Raw genomic sequence first — 16,975 nt, forward strand, 5'->3', positions numbered from 1 at the left:
CGACGCTAAATCACTTGACTCAAACCACATGCCCAAAACTTTGGTTGCTTGAGGCAACGTCTGCTTTTCCGCAATATACGTTTGCTTTGGTTGTGCCCATTCCAAAGCGACTTTCTTTTATTTCGCGTATGCTGTCTCCGTGACGTTCATTAATGAATACGAAACAAATAAACAAGCTAACATACAAATATATTATCATTTGGGTTTCAGAACCAACCACAACTAACGTGACAAAATATGGCCACCTAAAATGAGCAAGTCAGCATGCAGAAAGAGATCAGAAGACATGCAAGATAGAAGATACTACAAGCGAATTGGGCGGGAAGGGGGTAGATCATGACATGCTAGAGCGTGGTATTTACATCCTACGAACGCTTTTTTAGCTTACGTCTGGGGTTTATGGCGTACAGTTTGAGAAGAAGGTCGCACAATCCTCAGCCAAGTCGAAATCTAATGATCCCGGCTAACTTCCAACGCTACATATACTGCGTTCGTCGGCAGTGCAAGCTTTTCATAATAATGCGTACTATAGATACAACTACTATTTTCATGTAAGGCTAGCTTTAGTGCCCTTTCAGCTGATTTGTGAGCACTAACGTAGTAAGCAAACCGTACTACTGAGGTATAAAACTGATGTGAAGAAGATCTACAACCTCCGAAACCTGACTGCTGTAACGCGACCAAGTCAGACGCTAGAGCAGAGAATCTTTCAGTTCAGCTTTAATCGGTTAATGGCCACATACGTGGAAATGGTCATTCTGTGCATTACATTCATAGATGCCTAGAAGTCCTCGTACCACTCCTGGCGCAGTGGTGCAGCGGTTAAGCTATGCGACACTGCCCTGTATGCGATGGCAGGTGCTGTCACTGGTGGGGCTAATGCGACCCAGGTTGCTATTCACGAGCAACCTTTTGCGAGCAATAATTAATTCAACTGCCACCTGCCACGGTGGTCAGTTTTCTCACAATTCGATGGGCAGGTTGTGGTGATGCCACAAGGTCATGTGATCTAGCTTGCTTCTCCGGAGATTTTTCGCTCGAAACGCCGACGTCGACGCCACGACGCTGGATTTTCTCCAAAACAGGGGGTCTTAGCGCTATCACGTTAAAAAAAGTCGTCGGTAGACTGCCGTATGTTCGATGTCAGTTGACTGCTCGATTAGCGGGAACAATGAGCCGACAAAAGAAAGCGACAACAGCTGGCGAGTTTTGGTGGCGCGGCAAACAATTCGCAGGCCCTAGAAGGGGAAAAAATGAAATGAAATGTTCTTTTATTCTTTAAGAGCTCTCTGTTCCTCTCATAAAAAAAGAAAAAAAGTAAAAAGTCAGCCGTTTCTTTAGGAAGCATCTCGGGGGACTGGGAGAAAACAAACGCTACGCAACGAAGTACGGGCAGATAATACAGAACTATATGCAAATGCAAAAAAAAATGATATTGGTGTACTAGCTGTCTCCGAGCTGCGTGAAATATTTTCTGCCGTAGCAGACAACATTTGAGATGAGTCTGTATAGCGCCTCGGTATATCAGGAAAAAAAAATGCCCATCTGTGACTGGTTAAACACGATGCGGGACTATTCTTGTCTGAGGGTTGGTTGTGAAGTGGACGCCTTTCAGGTAAGCGAGAATCATTAGGACTGCCTAACTACTGCTCTTTCTGGCTCCCCTGCGAACATTTTCGGCATCGCGAAAGCATTACACCTTAATAGCATATAAGAACCGAATTTTATTACGAATTAATCAATGTGATATTTAGGTGAGACTATGCCCAAGTTACGATATAAATTAGCGGTTATATAACCATGACCTCATAGGTTGCTTCCTGGGCTATTAGAAATTGGGCCGCAAAAGATTCGCTTACACCTGTGACGTCATGTACCCACTAAAGGGCGCAGTATAGCTCTTCAAATTCACAAGGACGCACGCCAATAGGGGTGGTTGCTTACAGAGTGCTGTTTCTTGTACTTCCCACGGCAATTGTATGTACTGGCTCAAGCATGTACACGTGTTCCTTTGTAGTTCACTAGATGTTCAATAGGTGCTTACAGGGTCGGTGAATTCTATGACAGCGTGTTCACTTCGTTCGGGGTGACGTTTAAAACGCACTTCCGCAAAGCGAATTCTGCACTTGGTAAAACGCCAGGTGCAGTGGAACTGTCGTTCGGTGAGTGAAGTGTTTGCCGCGTTGGTGACAGTGGCGTACTCTGTCTGCGTATTGGAAGCACAAAATCTACGCAGACATGAGCGGTAACAGACTGCTGGTAGATCAGCGAATAGTTTCTTGAATACACTGCACTTGATTAAGCTTTTAATAAAGCACCTTTATTTCACAGTACCGCCATTGTGGCACTTTTTTGATCGAATAAATGTAGCGTAATTGTGACGAATAGCGGGGACGTACAGGTAATATTTCCTTGAGTACATCACTGAGCGGTCCTCATGACCAGCTGACTTAGGGAAGTGCGACATTAATTGGGCCTCTCAGATGAGGTGAAAACCACACACTTTCAATACCTGCCAGTTGTGCTTGCAATTCTCCTGTGGGCATTTCCAGTCTCTGTGCTGAATTATTTCCTTAAAACATTAAATTTAGCCTCAGATTAATCGCGATATGGGGATAAATTTCACGCAGGGAGTGATCCTGTTACCAACGTTAAGGCGTCTTCCGCTGACGCAGTCTATAAAAAATCTATACCGAAGTGGAATATTGACTACCGGTGGAAGTAGCTATGTATAGAATCTGGCCATCACCACAGCGCGAGTCATTGTTTTCAACATCGCAATGGAAGTAGTACCACTCAATGGACATTAAGTTACCTTGATGCAAGGTCATATGACACACTGCATTTCGAGTTGCTTTATCTGTCGTAGGTGCACATGACCTTCCTACATTATCCACACAGGCACAGATATCACTCTTAAAAACTTGTTCAAAATGAGGTACCTGGAACAGTACGTAGCTTTGGTCCTGACTATTTTGTTGGTTAGCGTACTTATCGGTTGCTTTTACTCCAAGCCTTGCCATAATTTGTTCGCCGCTCAAATACCGAATAAGTTCACCCCAACGCGCCAAAATGTCATCCACGTATCCGCACAAAATGCAGCACGGTTTAAAATACACGATCTTGGGAGGCCTCTTCAAGTTCTTGTTGTTATTGTTGCCCTCATACAATGGCACATGCCCACACAAGTTCTGTATAACACGACCCCATCGCATCTTCTTCCTTGTTGCCTTGTTGTGTCCTCAGAGACACGCCTCCTCTCGTGAGCCCCAGGGTCGTACAAGGCAGGCTCCAACAAGTGTGGGCCACAGGTGTGAGCCATGCGATGGCTTGCAGCGTCAGCGCTGCTATTTTTGATCGCCGTTCAGCTGGCACCACTGGCTGAGTCCGGACCCGATAAATGCAAGGTCTACAAGAAAGTCAAGAATGTCCAATGGGAAAAGGTAGATTGCCGGCTTTCCTTCACTTTCCTGTTACAGGCATGATTGAAAGAGCACGCAAAAAGAGAAAACGGACGAAGAAAGTACGCAAGGACATGCGCTGTTGCTGCTTTTGGGTTGTGTTATGTTTTAAAACGATAGCGTTAAGACGGCCGTGTCGCAAACATGCTGGCGTCGTCGTCGGCGTCTGTCGTCCGCGCTGGCGTCAGCGTCGGCACCGGCGTCATTGGCCGTGAGCGAAAAATCCACGAAAAATCGTCAGGGGAGCAACGTAGGAGGCAGGTGCACCTCCGAGGTTACGTGACCTTGTGGCGTTGTCATAACCTGCCAACCGGATTGTGAACATACTGCCCACCACGGCAGTTGGCATTTAAATTAATGATTGGTCGCGAGGGGTAGCACGGAAATAGCAACCTGGGACTCGCAAGTCCCACCGTTGGGAGCACCTGCCATCGCAGGGCAGTGGCGCATCGCTTAACCGCTGCACCACAGCGCCAGGAGTGGTATGTGGATTGCCAAGGATCGATGAATGGAGCGTCGAGAATGACCAATTCCGCGTATGTAGGCATTAACCCATTAGCGCTATCACCTCATACATTTGAAGGGGAGCTTAACAGTGCCGTCCAATTTTTGTTTCCTATTTACACCTGTTTCTGTCTCCAATACAAGCGTTGCGATTCAGCGCTTGTCCTCGTGTAGTGCTTTGGTAATGATAATGATAATTGGTTTTTGGGAAAAGAAAATGGCGCAGTATCTGTCTCATGTGTCGGCGGACACCTGAACCGCGCCGCAAGGGATGAGATAAAGGAGGCAGTGAAAGAACAAAGGAAGAAAGAGATGCCGTAGTGCAGGGATTCCTTGTGGTCTTGTCAGTTGTTCTTTTTCCGCATTTTTCAACCACCCTTTGATAACAACTTGCTCAATTTTCGCTCTCCTGTTACAGGTGCTGAGGAACATGTGCGACGTTGTGCACGTCACGCACGGTTGTTGATGGTTCATAGCATAAAAGTTGACGCATGCTCATCGAGTTGATCTCTGCGCATCGTATAAGAAACAAACGGAGACCAAATGGCTTGCTCTGTCTCGTCTTCGTTTGTGTTTCGGTGCTACGCTAAGAAGAACATCAGAAACGTTCGTGTTTTTTCTCGCGTTTAAAGAATCTTCAAGCACAAAACCTTTTTGTGCGGCGTTATCCAGGCTTAAGCCAAGCTCTTTCTGCAGCGTCATCCAGAAACGGACCGCCAACGGTCGTTGGCGGACATTTAGGGAAGGTAAAACTATGGACCACTTGCTCCCGCTTGGAACCGACTGTAGTGTCGAAATGAAAGAGTATTGTTGACCTTAATCTTGACAACTGTGATAGATAACGAATGAATCCTGAGCCCATCAGCGACAGAATCTTTTTTTTTTGTATCTAAAGCCTGGACTATGTTCTTGATGGAGTGAGCGGCACATATTGAAGGATATAGCAAGCTGGTCAAACTTTGTGGCAAGGAACGCGATGGCTGTGACATAAATTACGCAATAGGTGATAGTTTACAACCTCTCAGAGTGTCATGTTCAGTTCGGCTCGCCTTTGTAGCAGAAGCTGCAGCTTTCACGCAACAGAAAAAAAAAAGAAACGAAGCACCGGCAACAATTCCTGTTCCTGCAAAGTTTATCATTATTGCATGCACGGCATTAGGTCTGTGTCCTAACGGAGGTTGGATCGTCTGAGTGAGTAACACTGTGTTAGGTGGTTTAGTATCGCGCAATTGCGGCCCTTCACAGCCCTCAGGTGCGTATTTAGGCTGCATATTAAATTGCGTTAACACGTTTTGGCGGGCTAGTTGGTTAAGCATCTTGAACAAACAGCGCGAACAAAGACGAGCACAAAAGACAAGAAAGCGAACGACACGGCGCTGTCGTTCGCTTTCTTGTCTTTTGTGCTCGTCTTTGTTCGCGCTGTTTGTTCAAGATGCATATTAAAACTGCGTTCCATGAGCAAACCATAAGTAATAATAACAAGTCATCTATAGAAATTTCTACTGATTCAAAAGAAAATCTTAGGGGGGGGGGGGGGGGGGCTTAAGGGCTTAAGTTTCGCCTTAAGTTTTTGAAGCGATAGCGTCAAAAGGCCCCTTCAGTGGTCTGGACTCCCTGTTGCATATCACTTCACAGGCACAGAAACTGTTCTTTCTTTCACCATCAAAAAACGTTCAACCTAACTTTAAGAGTACAACCTAACTTTAAGAGTACAATGCGATAGCATTATACACCTATTTACACACATACCCCCCCCCCGCCCCCCTTTATTTAAATTTTATTATACATCTCTTCCTCACCAGTACACCTTCTACGTCGCTATATATGCGAAATTGGTAATTACCTACTTTACATTCATAGACCCATGGGTGTCTTTATATCAGTCCTAGGGCAGTGGTGCAGCGGCTAAGCGATGCGCACTGCCCTGGCTGTTTCAAACACAGCCACGGAGGGATCTTGTGACAATCAGCTTGCTCTTCCTCGTCAACCTGTCTCGACCAATAACTGACTTAGGTGCCAGCTGCCGCCTGCTACAGTGGCTAGATTGTGAGGACGTCGCAATGTCACGTGACGCAGCTGGACAGTGGGCCCCCTACTTTTCTCGGCATGCCAGCGTTTCCAACGCCGGCGTTGCTGCTGAACGGGACCCTAAACGCTATCTCGTTAAAAACCCCCAGCATCGCAGCTAATCTTCCAAATATTGGAAATGTATTAGCAAAGGGCGGTCCTACTAAGGACCAGAGTAAAACCATTCATTTCCAATATTGGGCAGATTATCTGCGCTGCTTGGGCCCTTGCGCACCAACTGTTCCGCATGTCAGACAGCTGGAAAAATCAATTTCGCCTGCCACATTCAGGCCTTTTCAGAATGACTGAATGCTCCTTTGCTCTGACAGTGCAAGTTGGTAGCTACTATGCTTGAATGTTTTTCCTGGATTTGGAATGTGTGAATTTTCGATGAACACCGGATCGATAACCTGGAGGTTGTCTGCGCTTGCTTCTCAGATGGCGCGTAAGGAATGGCTGGAGGCGCTTCACTCCCGCAGCAGACACCCCGAGTGCCTGTCGAGGGCGTACTTCCCCCAGAGGGGGAGACTCGAGAGGCGCAAGAAAAGGGGGCAAGTATTGCCGTGGTTTTATTACGGCGGTTGTGTCGTTATAACCATTACAACGGCTTCGATGAAATGGCAGTATGTTCTTTCAAAGTTCTATTTGTGTTCAAAAATTATATAAAGCGCACTTAGGACAACAGACAAGGGAGACCAAACAACACAAGCGCTTGTCTGTTGTCCTAAGTGCGCTTTATATAATTTTTGAAAATGAACAACCAACTAGCTCAGATGTCAATTCTGCTTCTATTTGTGTGCCTTGTGATGTGCAGTCCGCCTTACCGGTAGAATGCAATGAATTCAAGCATGGTCCAAACTGCAGCGCTGGAACCAAGATCACAAATTGACTGAATTTGTCTGGAATATCCGCTTATAGCACATGCGCTTCACGCTGAGGAAAGTTTTGTTGTTTTGGCGTTTTACAGCTATAGTGCCAAGTGAAAGTCGCAATGCTTTTGTTATACAGAGAAAGACTGAAGTTGTGGTGTTTTGTGCTTGTCGGTTAACTGAAGCATCGTTCTGGGCAGGGCTGGGTTTAGTGCGTTGAACGAAAATGACGATAAAAAACACACGGTACCACGCACTAGTCTGCTACCTAGTCGTCCGCTCGAGCTTATAAATACGTCATACATAAAGGCGCTTTTGACATGACTTGGAACAACACAGGAACGACACAAACACTGGTGCGCAAACTGTCAATCGAAGTTTATTGCGGCGTGCACACATGTAAAAGCATTACAAGTCAAAAACAGAAACCTCGAAAGCGCAATTATGTACGACCATGTTAACAACCAACTAGTCAAATTTGAAACCCTCTTAAAGCTTCTAAATGTTAGGGACGTCAACATGGTTTTTAAAAGTGTGCTTTCTTTGTTTTCCGCCGTTTACACAGTCACATATATATATATATATATAGTCATTTATTGAAGTCTAGGGTTCGACGGAATCCCGTCTGGCGGGGAAAATTCATACTGATGAAGAAAACATACACTCGCCAAGGTTTCTTTGAACCTTGGCGAGTGTATGTTTTCTTCATCAGTATAGTCATTTATTATGTGTCGCAATAACGCAAGCTGTAAAAAAATCAACGATTATTTCAAACAAAGGCTTTTCCAGCAGAGTAGTTTTGGTTTCTCAGTAACTCCTAGACAACACGAGTGATGACCGCGGGCATGGCCTAATGCCACGTGCAGTCTTCAGTGAGGTGTACTGTCATCAACGGGACATGACCTAGTCTTGCAGATAATCATCCGAAAGCCAACGTAACCGGTGACGGTGATGGACCGCGACCTCGACGTCCTACGAATTCAAGTAGCTTGGTGTCGACTATTAAAACGCGCGCAGTATTTCACAGCAGCAGACATAAACGAGAACACCGCGATTGTCATGTACTCGAGGACAGCACCTTATGACAAGTAAATGTTTCCTACGAGCCCGTGGTTAACGTGCCCTAAGTGCAGAGCCTTCTCCGCTACTGAGCCTGTGGTTCTCATTGTTCTGAAGCCATATTAAGCGCTCGAAAGACGGAGACTAAAAGCATAATCCTTCCACAGAAAATGGAAACAGCACAAGAAAGTACGGTGACCTATCAGAAGCTCTAAATTACTTTTCATGATTGGAAATAGTAGCTCGGCAATCCCCAGAAAAAAAAAATATTCTGCAAGACAAGAACTTGAAACATGATGTTGCTGCACCTGTAAAACCTCCTCGGATATTTTCTCTCTCAGTGCAGTCTGACCGCCAGTAAGGCTTTTCCTGACACCTCGGGGATGCAACTTACTTAAAACGGGAGGCATTGGCCTCTTGCTGAACATGCTACTCATGTGAACGTTTTCCAGATACGCGTAGTAACGCTGCGCTGTCTACACCAGCAGCCGAAGTAGATGGGTTCACCGATGCTTAAGGATTCGTCGTTATTGTCTTCATTAGAAGAAGTTGAAAAAGAAAGTAGCCGTAGTTGTTGCAATAATATGTCTGTGTGGCACCGAGGAGCACCGTTATTCATTGCGAGGTACTCGTACATCAGCGATCCAGGGTGACGTGTTAACGTTCAGAGCAATTAAATATGAGCTCTGCCGTTTTGAATTCTCTACTGAGCGAAGACATCTCATCTGCAGTCATGTTCGCGATACGTAAGCCTGGCAGTTGGTACCCTAGATCATGGGAAGAGAACTGCTGCTGCAGCTGGTGCCGATGCTGACACTGCTGGTATTTTCTAAAACAATTTTTTCTGCCGTCCTTATTTTGACGCACAAGGGCGGGCGTCTTCCCCCCTCTCTCTTTTTTTTCCAAAGAAACTCTCAGTGGAGGTACTTTGTTTTATTGCGTTTCACGCAAGCAAATTACTCATGGTAATTTGCGTCAAGAGGGACAGGCAGGGTGACAAAAAAACTGCACCTAATAACAGGAGACGTTTCAACTGGCGATAACTGACTAGCGCGTTTGTTTTACAATAGATTTAACTGAGCCAGTAATTAAGGTAGCTCGCCTGATATCTTCTTTCCACCGAACCCTCTAAATATTAAAAACGAGGGAATAAGTGGAAACGTACGCTTGCTGCATTGGATTGGGTTTCAGGGGCGTTGTCGGTGCGTTGAAAGTCTGAAATGCCATTCAAGGTCAAGACCTTCTTCATGTATAGCTTTGAGCTGCCTCTAATCACTCATAATTCTTACGACTTCAACGCAGGCCACATAAAACCGTGGAGAAGTCGTACCATCCGTTCACTGTCCACAAGGGTGACATATTCCTCTATCGAGACGGTGAGTGATCTGCGTCGAATACACTGCAATTAAAGAAGCGACACGATTGAATACAGCATCAGGGTTGCATTAAAGAGAGGCACATTCGAATGCAAACCTATATACAGTCCCAGGACAGCGAGCACGATGAAACTGAAGTGGGAAACAAGAGGAAGATATTAAATCCTTAGCACTTAAAGGGTGAACTCTGAGTCCATTCTCCATGAATCCCTGTGGTATTTCGTCGGGTATGGCCTAGTTAAAGTGTTGAAAAGGTGAACCGTACAGAGGGTGTGCAAAGGCAAAAATGTGAAGCAAAAGAAATGAAGGAGAGAACGTTAACTTCTGGGAAGGAGGTTGGCAAAAAAATTGTTGGGCTAGTTGGTCATGCATTTCGAATCTTACTATAAAGAAAAAAAAAGGGGGGGGGGGCACGGAAGAAGCTTGATAAAGGGCGATGAGCACACAGCGCCGCAAGTTCGGTGTTTGGGCCCGTGTCCTCTCTTGCGCTGTAGTAAGATCCAAAACGGGACGCATACAGCGAGAAATGAGGGCGAGAAAGATGCAGTGCGTAGACAACAGTCGACAAAGTGAGCCGTGATCGATGCGTCGAAACATGTGCATGTTGTTCCACTCCTCAATCGTTTCAAGCCACACACACTATAGTGCAGCGCAGATTGACGGAAACGCGCAACACGTGTGGGAAGCCGTCTTAAGTCGATTAAAGTTTACCTCACTATTTTTTTAGAGACGCCGCTTGCGCGGCCTGCATTTAAAACACCAAGTATCTAAAAGAGCCCCGGCACAAGTTTCAAACTTTAGATTAGGCTTGGATTAGCACGATACACTTCCAGGAAAATCCGGTGATTTCAAAAGCTTGTTCGATGGTGATCATGATGATAATTATGCCTTTCTTTTCGTGGCGCAATATCACCGCAGAAACGCCTAGCACCAGGCCAGGGGAAAGCTTGTACAAATTGTATCACTGGTGGCTACCTGGCGGCACTTGGTATCGAGCCGCTCAACTCCATCATGCCAGGCAGAGTCTTTTTCGAGAATACACTTTTAACACAACAGGATAAATAACCAGAATCTCAAGTATATCTCTATTTTTCCTATAATGTTTGATCCACAGCTGCGGAATCTATACGCCCTCCCATAAGTTCAAGTAGTTAGGTGGAAGCTATAAGCAAGAGAAGGCGGTTTGCGCAGCTGCCTGGCTCACGAGGGAGCCCGAAAGAAGAACAAGCTTGTGAAAGCCGTCGTTTCGTGCTGAAAGCTTTGCCTATACTGCAAGAAGTTCTGAGACAAAGTATGCGTGATATTCGACATTGGAAACAGTTCATTCTACTCTGACGCGTGTATCCCGAGGAAGTAGCGTAAAGTTACCATATAAAAATCACACAAACAAACAAACAAAGAAAGAAAGAAAGAAACAAACAAACAAAAAGCCGAGCGGTTTCGGTCGGCGCTTTCGCGTGCACCCTAGTGAGAAGATAACCCACCTAAGTCGCCCGCTTTGTACGTTAAAATGCCTGGTGGCGGTTTCTTTTTGTGGAATAAAGGCAAAAAATACAAGAAACACATAGGTACACAACCCGCCCTTTGGTTCTACGGCTTTGCAGTGCCACTTTAGCAAAAAAGTATACATCATCTTCGCTCGAGGAATAACTTAATGTCCTCGCTTGTCTGACAGACAGCCTATGGCTTTCATATTGATTTATGGTTTATACGTGACAAGATTTTCGGCCTCAGAAGGCACTCTAACCTGAACCCGCCACATTGATCTGCTGTTTTTGATGTTGCTATCCTTAGGCGTGTGCTAATCGAAGTCCTTTTTTTTTTTTTTGTCGTCCGGAAGAAACCCAATTCGAGCAGCTCATCTCAACGGATCATCGTGACTGGGCACTTATTTACCACTGCTGGCCGAAAGGTGAGCACGCTATGCCCTAAGAATGTATACACTCTAAACAGTAAGGAGTAAAAAGGGAGTAAGGTGACCTCTAGGGCACTCCTTTTACCGTGCTAGGTATGCTGCCAAATGCCTTCGTGTAAAAAGTAAGTAGTTAAACACTAGTTACTAAGTACCCAGTGGGTGCCTTAGGTCACTGTGAAGAAAACTATTCAAGGCTCAATATTTTTGGCATATGAAGCGGCAGCCTACTTTGAAGCTTTAGAGATCGTGCGCTGAAAAAAAAGCTATATAAAAAAAAAACATAATGTTCAGTCTCCTTCCGTTTCATACCTTCTGTGTATCGCTGTTAAGCTAGACTTGTTTAGTGAGCTGGCACTCGAACGCGATCTCCAGGAAGCCCAAGCGATCTGAGTTTAATTATACTGTAGTTCTGCGCTTTGAAACGACAATAAAATTAGGCTTTTTTTTAGGTTCCGCTCCCCAAAATGACCGCGTCTAAAGTACAACCATGACTGGAAACATGCTATTGTTGGTTTATCCGGAATCTTTGCCACGATTTTCCTCACCGATTGTTTATAACAAGCTGCAGTCGATAACCGCCACGCGACGATTGACGAAAAACAAAAAGGGGAAACGAGAGTTGTTTTGGAACGAATTGTAGCTGTCGTATTGTGCTGGTTTGCTGTTGGCCTCACAAAGATGGCGCATGCCCACTCTGGGAAATCGGCCAAGAATCGGGATGCGTAGACTGCTATTCACGTTTAGATTAATACGTGGCCAAAAAGAAAATAATAGAGAAATAAAAACAAAAGAAGCGCATGCTGTAGTGCAACAACATCGTGTCCTTATTCTAGTAGGGCGCGAACTGAAACGAAAAAAAGGACTAATTATAAAAATTATAAATAAACTAATTCAAAATCAAATAAAAAAGATGGAGCAGATGATATTTTAAGATTTAGCAACACAGTCGTCGAGAAACAAGCAGGAAATTTTTAGCGGCGAACCCTAAAGATCTGTTTATGTCGAAAGAAAAAAAGATATAAGAGAAAAAAAAACAAGAGAGAAGCAGGTCTCTGGCGGAACCTAAGTATGGTGGTTCCAAATGATAGTTTGAGCCTCAAACTAAGGCCAGCTGTTGTTGTTGGCCTCAATTGGGTGGCACATATTCACAGAGGAGGATTGGCCACGGTTCCTTGCACATTCAAGCAATAGGGACATATTGACGCAAATAAGCTTGACGCGAGTGCAATTTTGTGTGAAGGAAATAATTTGAAAATTATAACCAACAAATGAATGTCATTAAAGCAATGATGTAATTATGAACATACTCGCACACTGGTTTTTGGACGTATCCTTTGGTGCTTGCCCCTAAGGAGAGAAGAAACCGAATAGAAAGGGGAAACCCTAATCTAGCGAGAGGAATCTCCAGATAAGCTCTTCGCAGCGAAGCAAACCGCCGACAGGAGAGTAGAAAGTGATCAGGCGATTCAATTCCATTACATGATTCACAAAGGTTGGTCGGAGAGAACGCTGATCGACGCAAATAGATATTTAATTGTGGTATTCTGCAAAACCAATACCAATTGCTCACAATTCTGCCAGACCAATTGTTGTTGTTGTTGTTACACTCATTGTTTCTTCTATCGTAGGGTCTGGAGCTCACTTCGTTCTCCTTATCACCAGAAAGGGCGGTGTGGTCACCGGCGACATGCTGCAGAAGGCTCGCGCTGCTCTACGGAGAGCTGGGTACCACGAGAAGATCACCTGGAAACGTTCTGGCTGTCTTTGTCGCAGAAAGAAGAGCGGGAGACAAGGAAGAAAGAAGAAGTATAGAAAGATAGAGCTCTCTCAAAGCGAACCAGGAATCGAGAAAACAGATGAAGGGTCTGACGTTGTCGAGGAGTCACTGAGCATCAGAATTAAGGTTGAATATGTCATGCTTCCCCCAGTAATAGAGGGATCTATATAAAAAAGTGCACCGCACGTCCTCCTTGTCGTGTGCTGTTCAATAAAACCACTGTCAGTGCGCTGAAGCTTTGTCGTCAAAGTCACTTGTAGGCTGCGTAAAAGGGAAACATGGTAGCACCATGTTTGGCTTCGCAACTGTGGGCAAGTGGTTTAGCGGTATGGCTACAGACCTCAAGTTAGGAGCGCCTATAGGTACGAGAAGTAGATCAGAACGACATACGAAATTGGAACGATTTTTTTTAAAAGATGCATTGTTTTCCGCCTTTGCCATCGGTAAGCCACTCCTTCGCTACTGCAGGCGGCGACCGACATTGATTGTTTAGCTGCCGGAGATGACGTCACAAGTCGCAGCTACCAACAGGAAAAGGGCAGAGGAATGAACTGAAAAGAAATAGTTAAAAGAGGCTGCCACATGAGTCGCATATATTGCCTCGATAACGCTGTAAATCCATTGCTTTGCCTTATTTCTTGTAGGCCGGCTTCGCCTTTGAAGCACAAGCCGATGACCGAGTTAAGTTGCTGTAGCTTGTCACTTCTGACGTCACTATTCTTAGTTGCGATTGCAGAGGTGAGAGAAAAAATGCAAGAGCAAAGAGTCGTTAGATCATGATGCCACGTTTTTTATACTGTTTCCTGTTGTTAACGCGATGGCATTAGAAACGCGACCAGAGGGAGAAAAAAGTGGCGTCGCGTATCATAAAGATCGCCGATTAGTAGGAGAGGTCTGACGTCCAAAGACATAATCAGAGCACGTGACGAGGATTTGCGACGTCTCAATGACGTTGTCAGACCAGAAACGACATCACTTGCTATAAAGACATCAACAGCTGTTACTCTCGTTGCATTGCCAACAGAGAATGCAATTATGCGTCCCCGAGTTCTTTGTCTGCATAGAGGAATGTTAATAGACACCTTTAGTATACCGTGTACCGTGTTACCGTTACCGCTACCGGAGTACCGGGAGCCCGCCCACCGGCAGAGAACACGCGCTGATTGGTCCCGATGCTGCAGGCGCGCGCGCAGCTTCCGGGTACCTGGCGCCATCTGGTGCCATCAGGGCGATCTGCGCATGCGCATTGGATTCGCGCGGGCGCCCGGTGCTCTTATACCGGTAACGGTAATACAATATATGTATGCTAAATGTGTCCAATATTTCACGTCTACACTGCTCATTAGTATTGCCTAGGTGCAGTAGCGACAAGCCTACGAGAGACCAAGGATAGATATCGCTGTGGGGGACACGGGAATTCATCATTTTCATTACAATGAGCCAAGCACTGTCCACTGCATAACGAAAGTCGCTTCCATTAACCTGCACTCAACCTTATGCATCCTAATCTCATTCGCGCACATGTCCTCCCGTCTCCCGCAATACTCAGCTTCTCTTGAAATCCGTCCTGTTAGCCAAAGTGGCCGCCGGTTGTCTTGCCTTCGCATTACAGGCGCTGCCCATGCTCATTACATTTTCCTGATTTCAGCTAGGATATCTCGCATTTGTTCTCCAACCCATTATGTTCTACTTTTTTCCAGTCTTTCAATCCGGGGAATACGCTCGGCCAGCGAACAAAAATGGAGGTAACCACCAGCTCAGTTGGATCTTAGAAACCTAACACAGAAGAAAAAAAAAAACCTATCGTCGGCGACATTTCCATTCTGTTTGCCAGTGGCTCTTGTAAGCTTGACGCTTACGTCTGGCAGTTTTTAGGACGGTGCAGGTGCTTTCATGGGATGTGCCTTTGCACGCCATCGGGGCTTATTATCCCCCCCCCCCCCCCCCCCCAGAAAAAAAAGCAGCTAAAGCTTTTCTAATGGAAGAGGGCTGTACAAATATCCAGATTACAAGCGCTGGACTATTAAGCTAATCCGCGATAAATGAAACAGCCAGTTACGAAATGCTCTAGCTCAGAGGTCTTTTGTGAATCTCGCCCTGAGATAAGGAGGGTTATAGTTAGGTTCTATTATGAGCCCTTATTCTGGCATCCATCGCTAGAGGAATTGATTCGTCGAAGTAGTTACATAGCGTTTTTATGGAGGAAAAACGCCAATGCGCCCGTGTGCTGTGCGATGTCAGTGCACGTTAAAGATCCCCAGGTGGTCGAAATTATTCCGGAGCCCGCCAACACGGCACCTCTTTCTTCATTTCTTCTTTCACTCCCTCCTTTATCCCTTCCCTTATGGCGCGGTTCAGGTGTCCAACGATATATGAGACAGATACTGCGCCATTTCCTTTCCCCAAAAACCAATTATTATTATTATTAGGAAGGGCGCCGATTCTGTAAAAAAAATCACTCGAGGCGGGAGAGCCGATTAAACGTCACCGCATATGCGTAGCAGTAGTAGTCAAAAGCAGCGACCAGACTTTAGGTTTCTTTTTTTTTTCTGGTTTGGCGGTAATTTTATTGGGACATTTAATTTTTTTTTAATGCCGTACAATAAGAGTTCGAAAAAAGGGCCGTACGCAGGTACGGCGATATTCAGGTTCTCTGCTCTATGGCACTGATGGCGTGAGTTCACCTCTGGTATATTTGCTTCAACTGAGCGCGAACAGATGAGGGTTTTGAGTCCCTGCAAAAGCATCGAATTTAGAAATTTACAATATGGTCGCAGACATCTCCAGGGCTGTGGTAAACAGGAAGCAGTTACTTTCGTGCAGAAATACCATGACAACAGAGCAGTTGCGTGTTTATAATTTACTCATTTATTTATTCGTTACATAAACAGGAAATCAAGCAAATGCACAAGTACGACAACGTGCTGCACCCTGCCCGGAAAGAAGTAATTTATGTGTTTAGTGACACGTCGGCGGCGCAGACCAGACCGCGATTGAGTCGCGATGCTAATAAACAATGCCGGGTTTTCGTGCAAGTTGCAGGTGTCACACGTGATATATGCTTCGCGTTCATATCTAGCACTTCGTCATACAAAAAATAGACAGGCCATCAATTGATGAATAAAGAGTTGTGGGACAAGAGATGCAGTGTTGTCAGCTTGCAGAGATTTAATGGTCGCCGTGATATATTTAATGCTCGACAAAAAAAAAACGCGTTCCATTAAGAAGTGACATCACTAGAAAACAGTGGAATAACGGCCGCGTGAAGAAAAAGCTCGCAAAAATAAATATGAAAAAAAGTATACGAGATAGCAGCCTTGACATTACAGTGCAGCTGCCAAGAAGACGTTCAGAAAGAATGAGGTACGGAATGAAAGAGAAAAAAGGAAGGTGTCTTCTTTAATAGACACGTGTCTTCATGTCAGACAACGAATCACCTGAAGATTTTAGAAAAGCGGCGATCATTTTTTTTCTTTAGCACAAGATCTTGTGGAATAAAAATATAAAAATTTGATATTGCAGAGCCCCTGCCAACTGGAAACAATAAGAAAAAATACACGCAGTACTGGTGTTGGAGCCCTGTTAGTTTAAGGACGCGCAGAATTTCCTCCGCGATGTCCCAACAGGTAGTAGAATTTTTTTTTTTTTGAGGATGACCTATTCACACAGTAAGGTGAAAAAGCTGCGACAGGACGGCGCTTGAGTGGTCAGCTCTCTGACGCCCTGAAAGGAGCGGCAGTTTTTAAACCACATTCAAAGGAAGTCAAGAGCTGTAGTCATCAGAATCACATTGCGACCAGACGCACACGCCCATTACTGAACTTCGAAAGGTTTTTCGATAGTCAGCTTATACACATGTAAACTAGAAGACGCGCGAAACCTTGCTAGACAGGAAGGGCAAGAAAATTAAAATAGCATGCGTAGGCTAATAGAGGAAAGCAGAGAAA

General features: G+C 45.2%; 2 protein-coding genes across 2 annotated transcripts in view; one reads left to right on the plus strand and one right to left on the minus strand.

Annotated features, from left to right (window-relative positions):
* LOC144119656 (uncharacterized) overlaps positions 1–16,975 on the minus strand; it is a 591,617-nt gene that overhangs the window by 139,592 nt on the left and 435,050 nt on the right. The gene's annotated exons all lie outside the window — the stretch shown is intronic.
* LOC144118517 (uncharacterized) lies at positions 3,227–13,263 on the plus strand. The gene is made up of 5 exons (XM_077651439.1): positions 3,227–3,443; positions 6,471–6,583; positions 9,263–9,336; positions 11,177–11,248; positions 12,880–13,263. Exons 1-5 carry the CDS (start codon positions 3,321–3,323, stop codon positions 13,197–13,199), a joined length of 702 nt encoding a protein of 233 aa, XP_077507565.1. The 5' UTR covers positions 3,227–3,320; the 3' UTR covers positions 13,200–13,263.

This window comes from Amblyomma americanum, chromosome 2 (assembly GCF_052857255.1).
Source record: "Amblyomma americanum isolate KBUSLIRL-KWMA chromosome 2, ASM5285725v1, whole genome shotgun sequence".
In the NCBI taxonomy this organism is placed as follows: domain Eukaryota; kingdom Metazoa; phylum Arthropoda; class Arachnida; order Ixodida; family Ixodidae; genus Amblyomma; species Amblyomma americanum.

What these genes read in the sequence shown, in the direction of transcription:
- LOC144118517 (XM_077651439.1), top strand. Translation starts at nt 3,321, where the DNA reads ATGCGATGGCTTGCAGCGTCAGCGCTGCTATTTTTGATCGCCGTTCAG. An exon ending in GAGAGGCGCAAGAAAAGGGG is followed by an intron (nt 6,584 to 9,262) that starts GCAAGTATTGCC and finishes ACTTCAACGCAG; the next exon opens with GCCACATAAAACCGTGGAGA. An exon ending in CATATTCCTCTATCGAGACG is followed by an intron (nt 9,337 to 11,176) that starts GTGAGTGATCTG and finishes GTCGTCCGGAAG; the next exon opens with AAACCCAATTCGAGCAGCTC.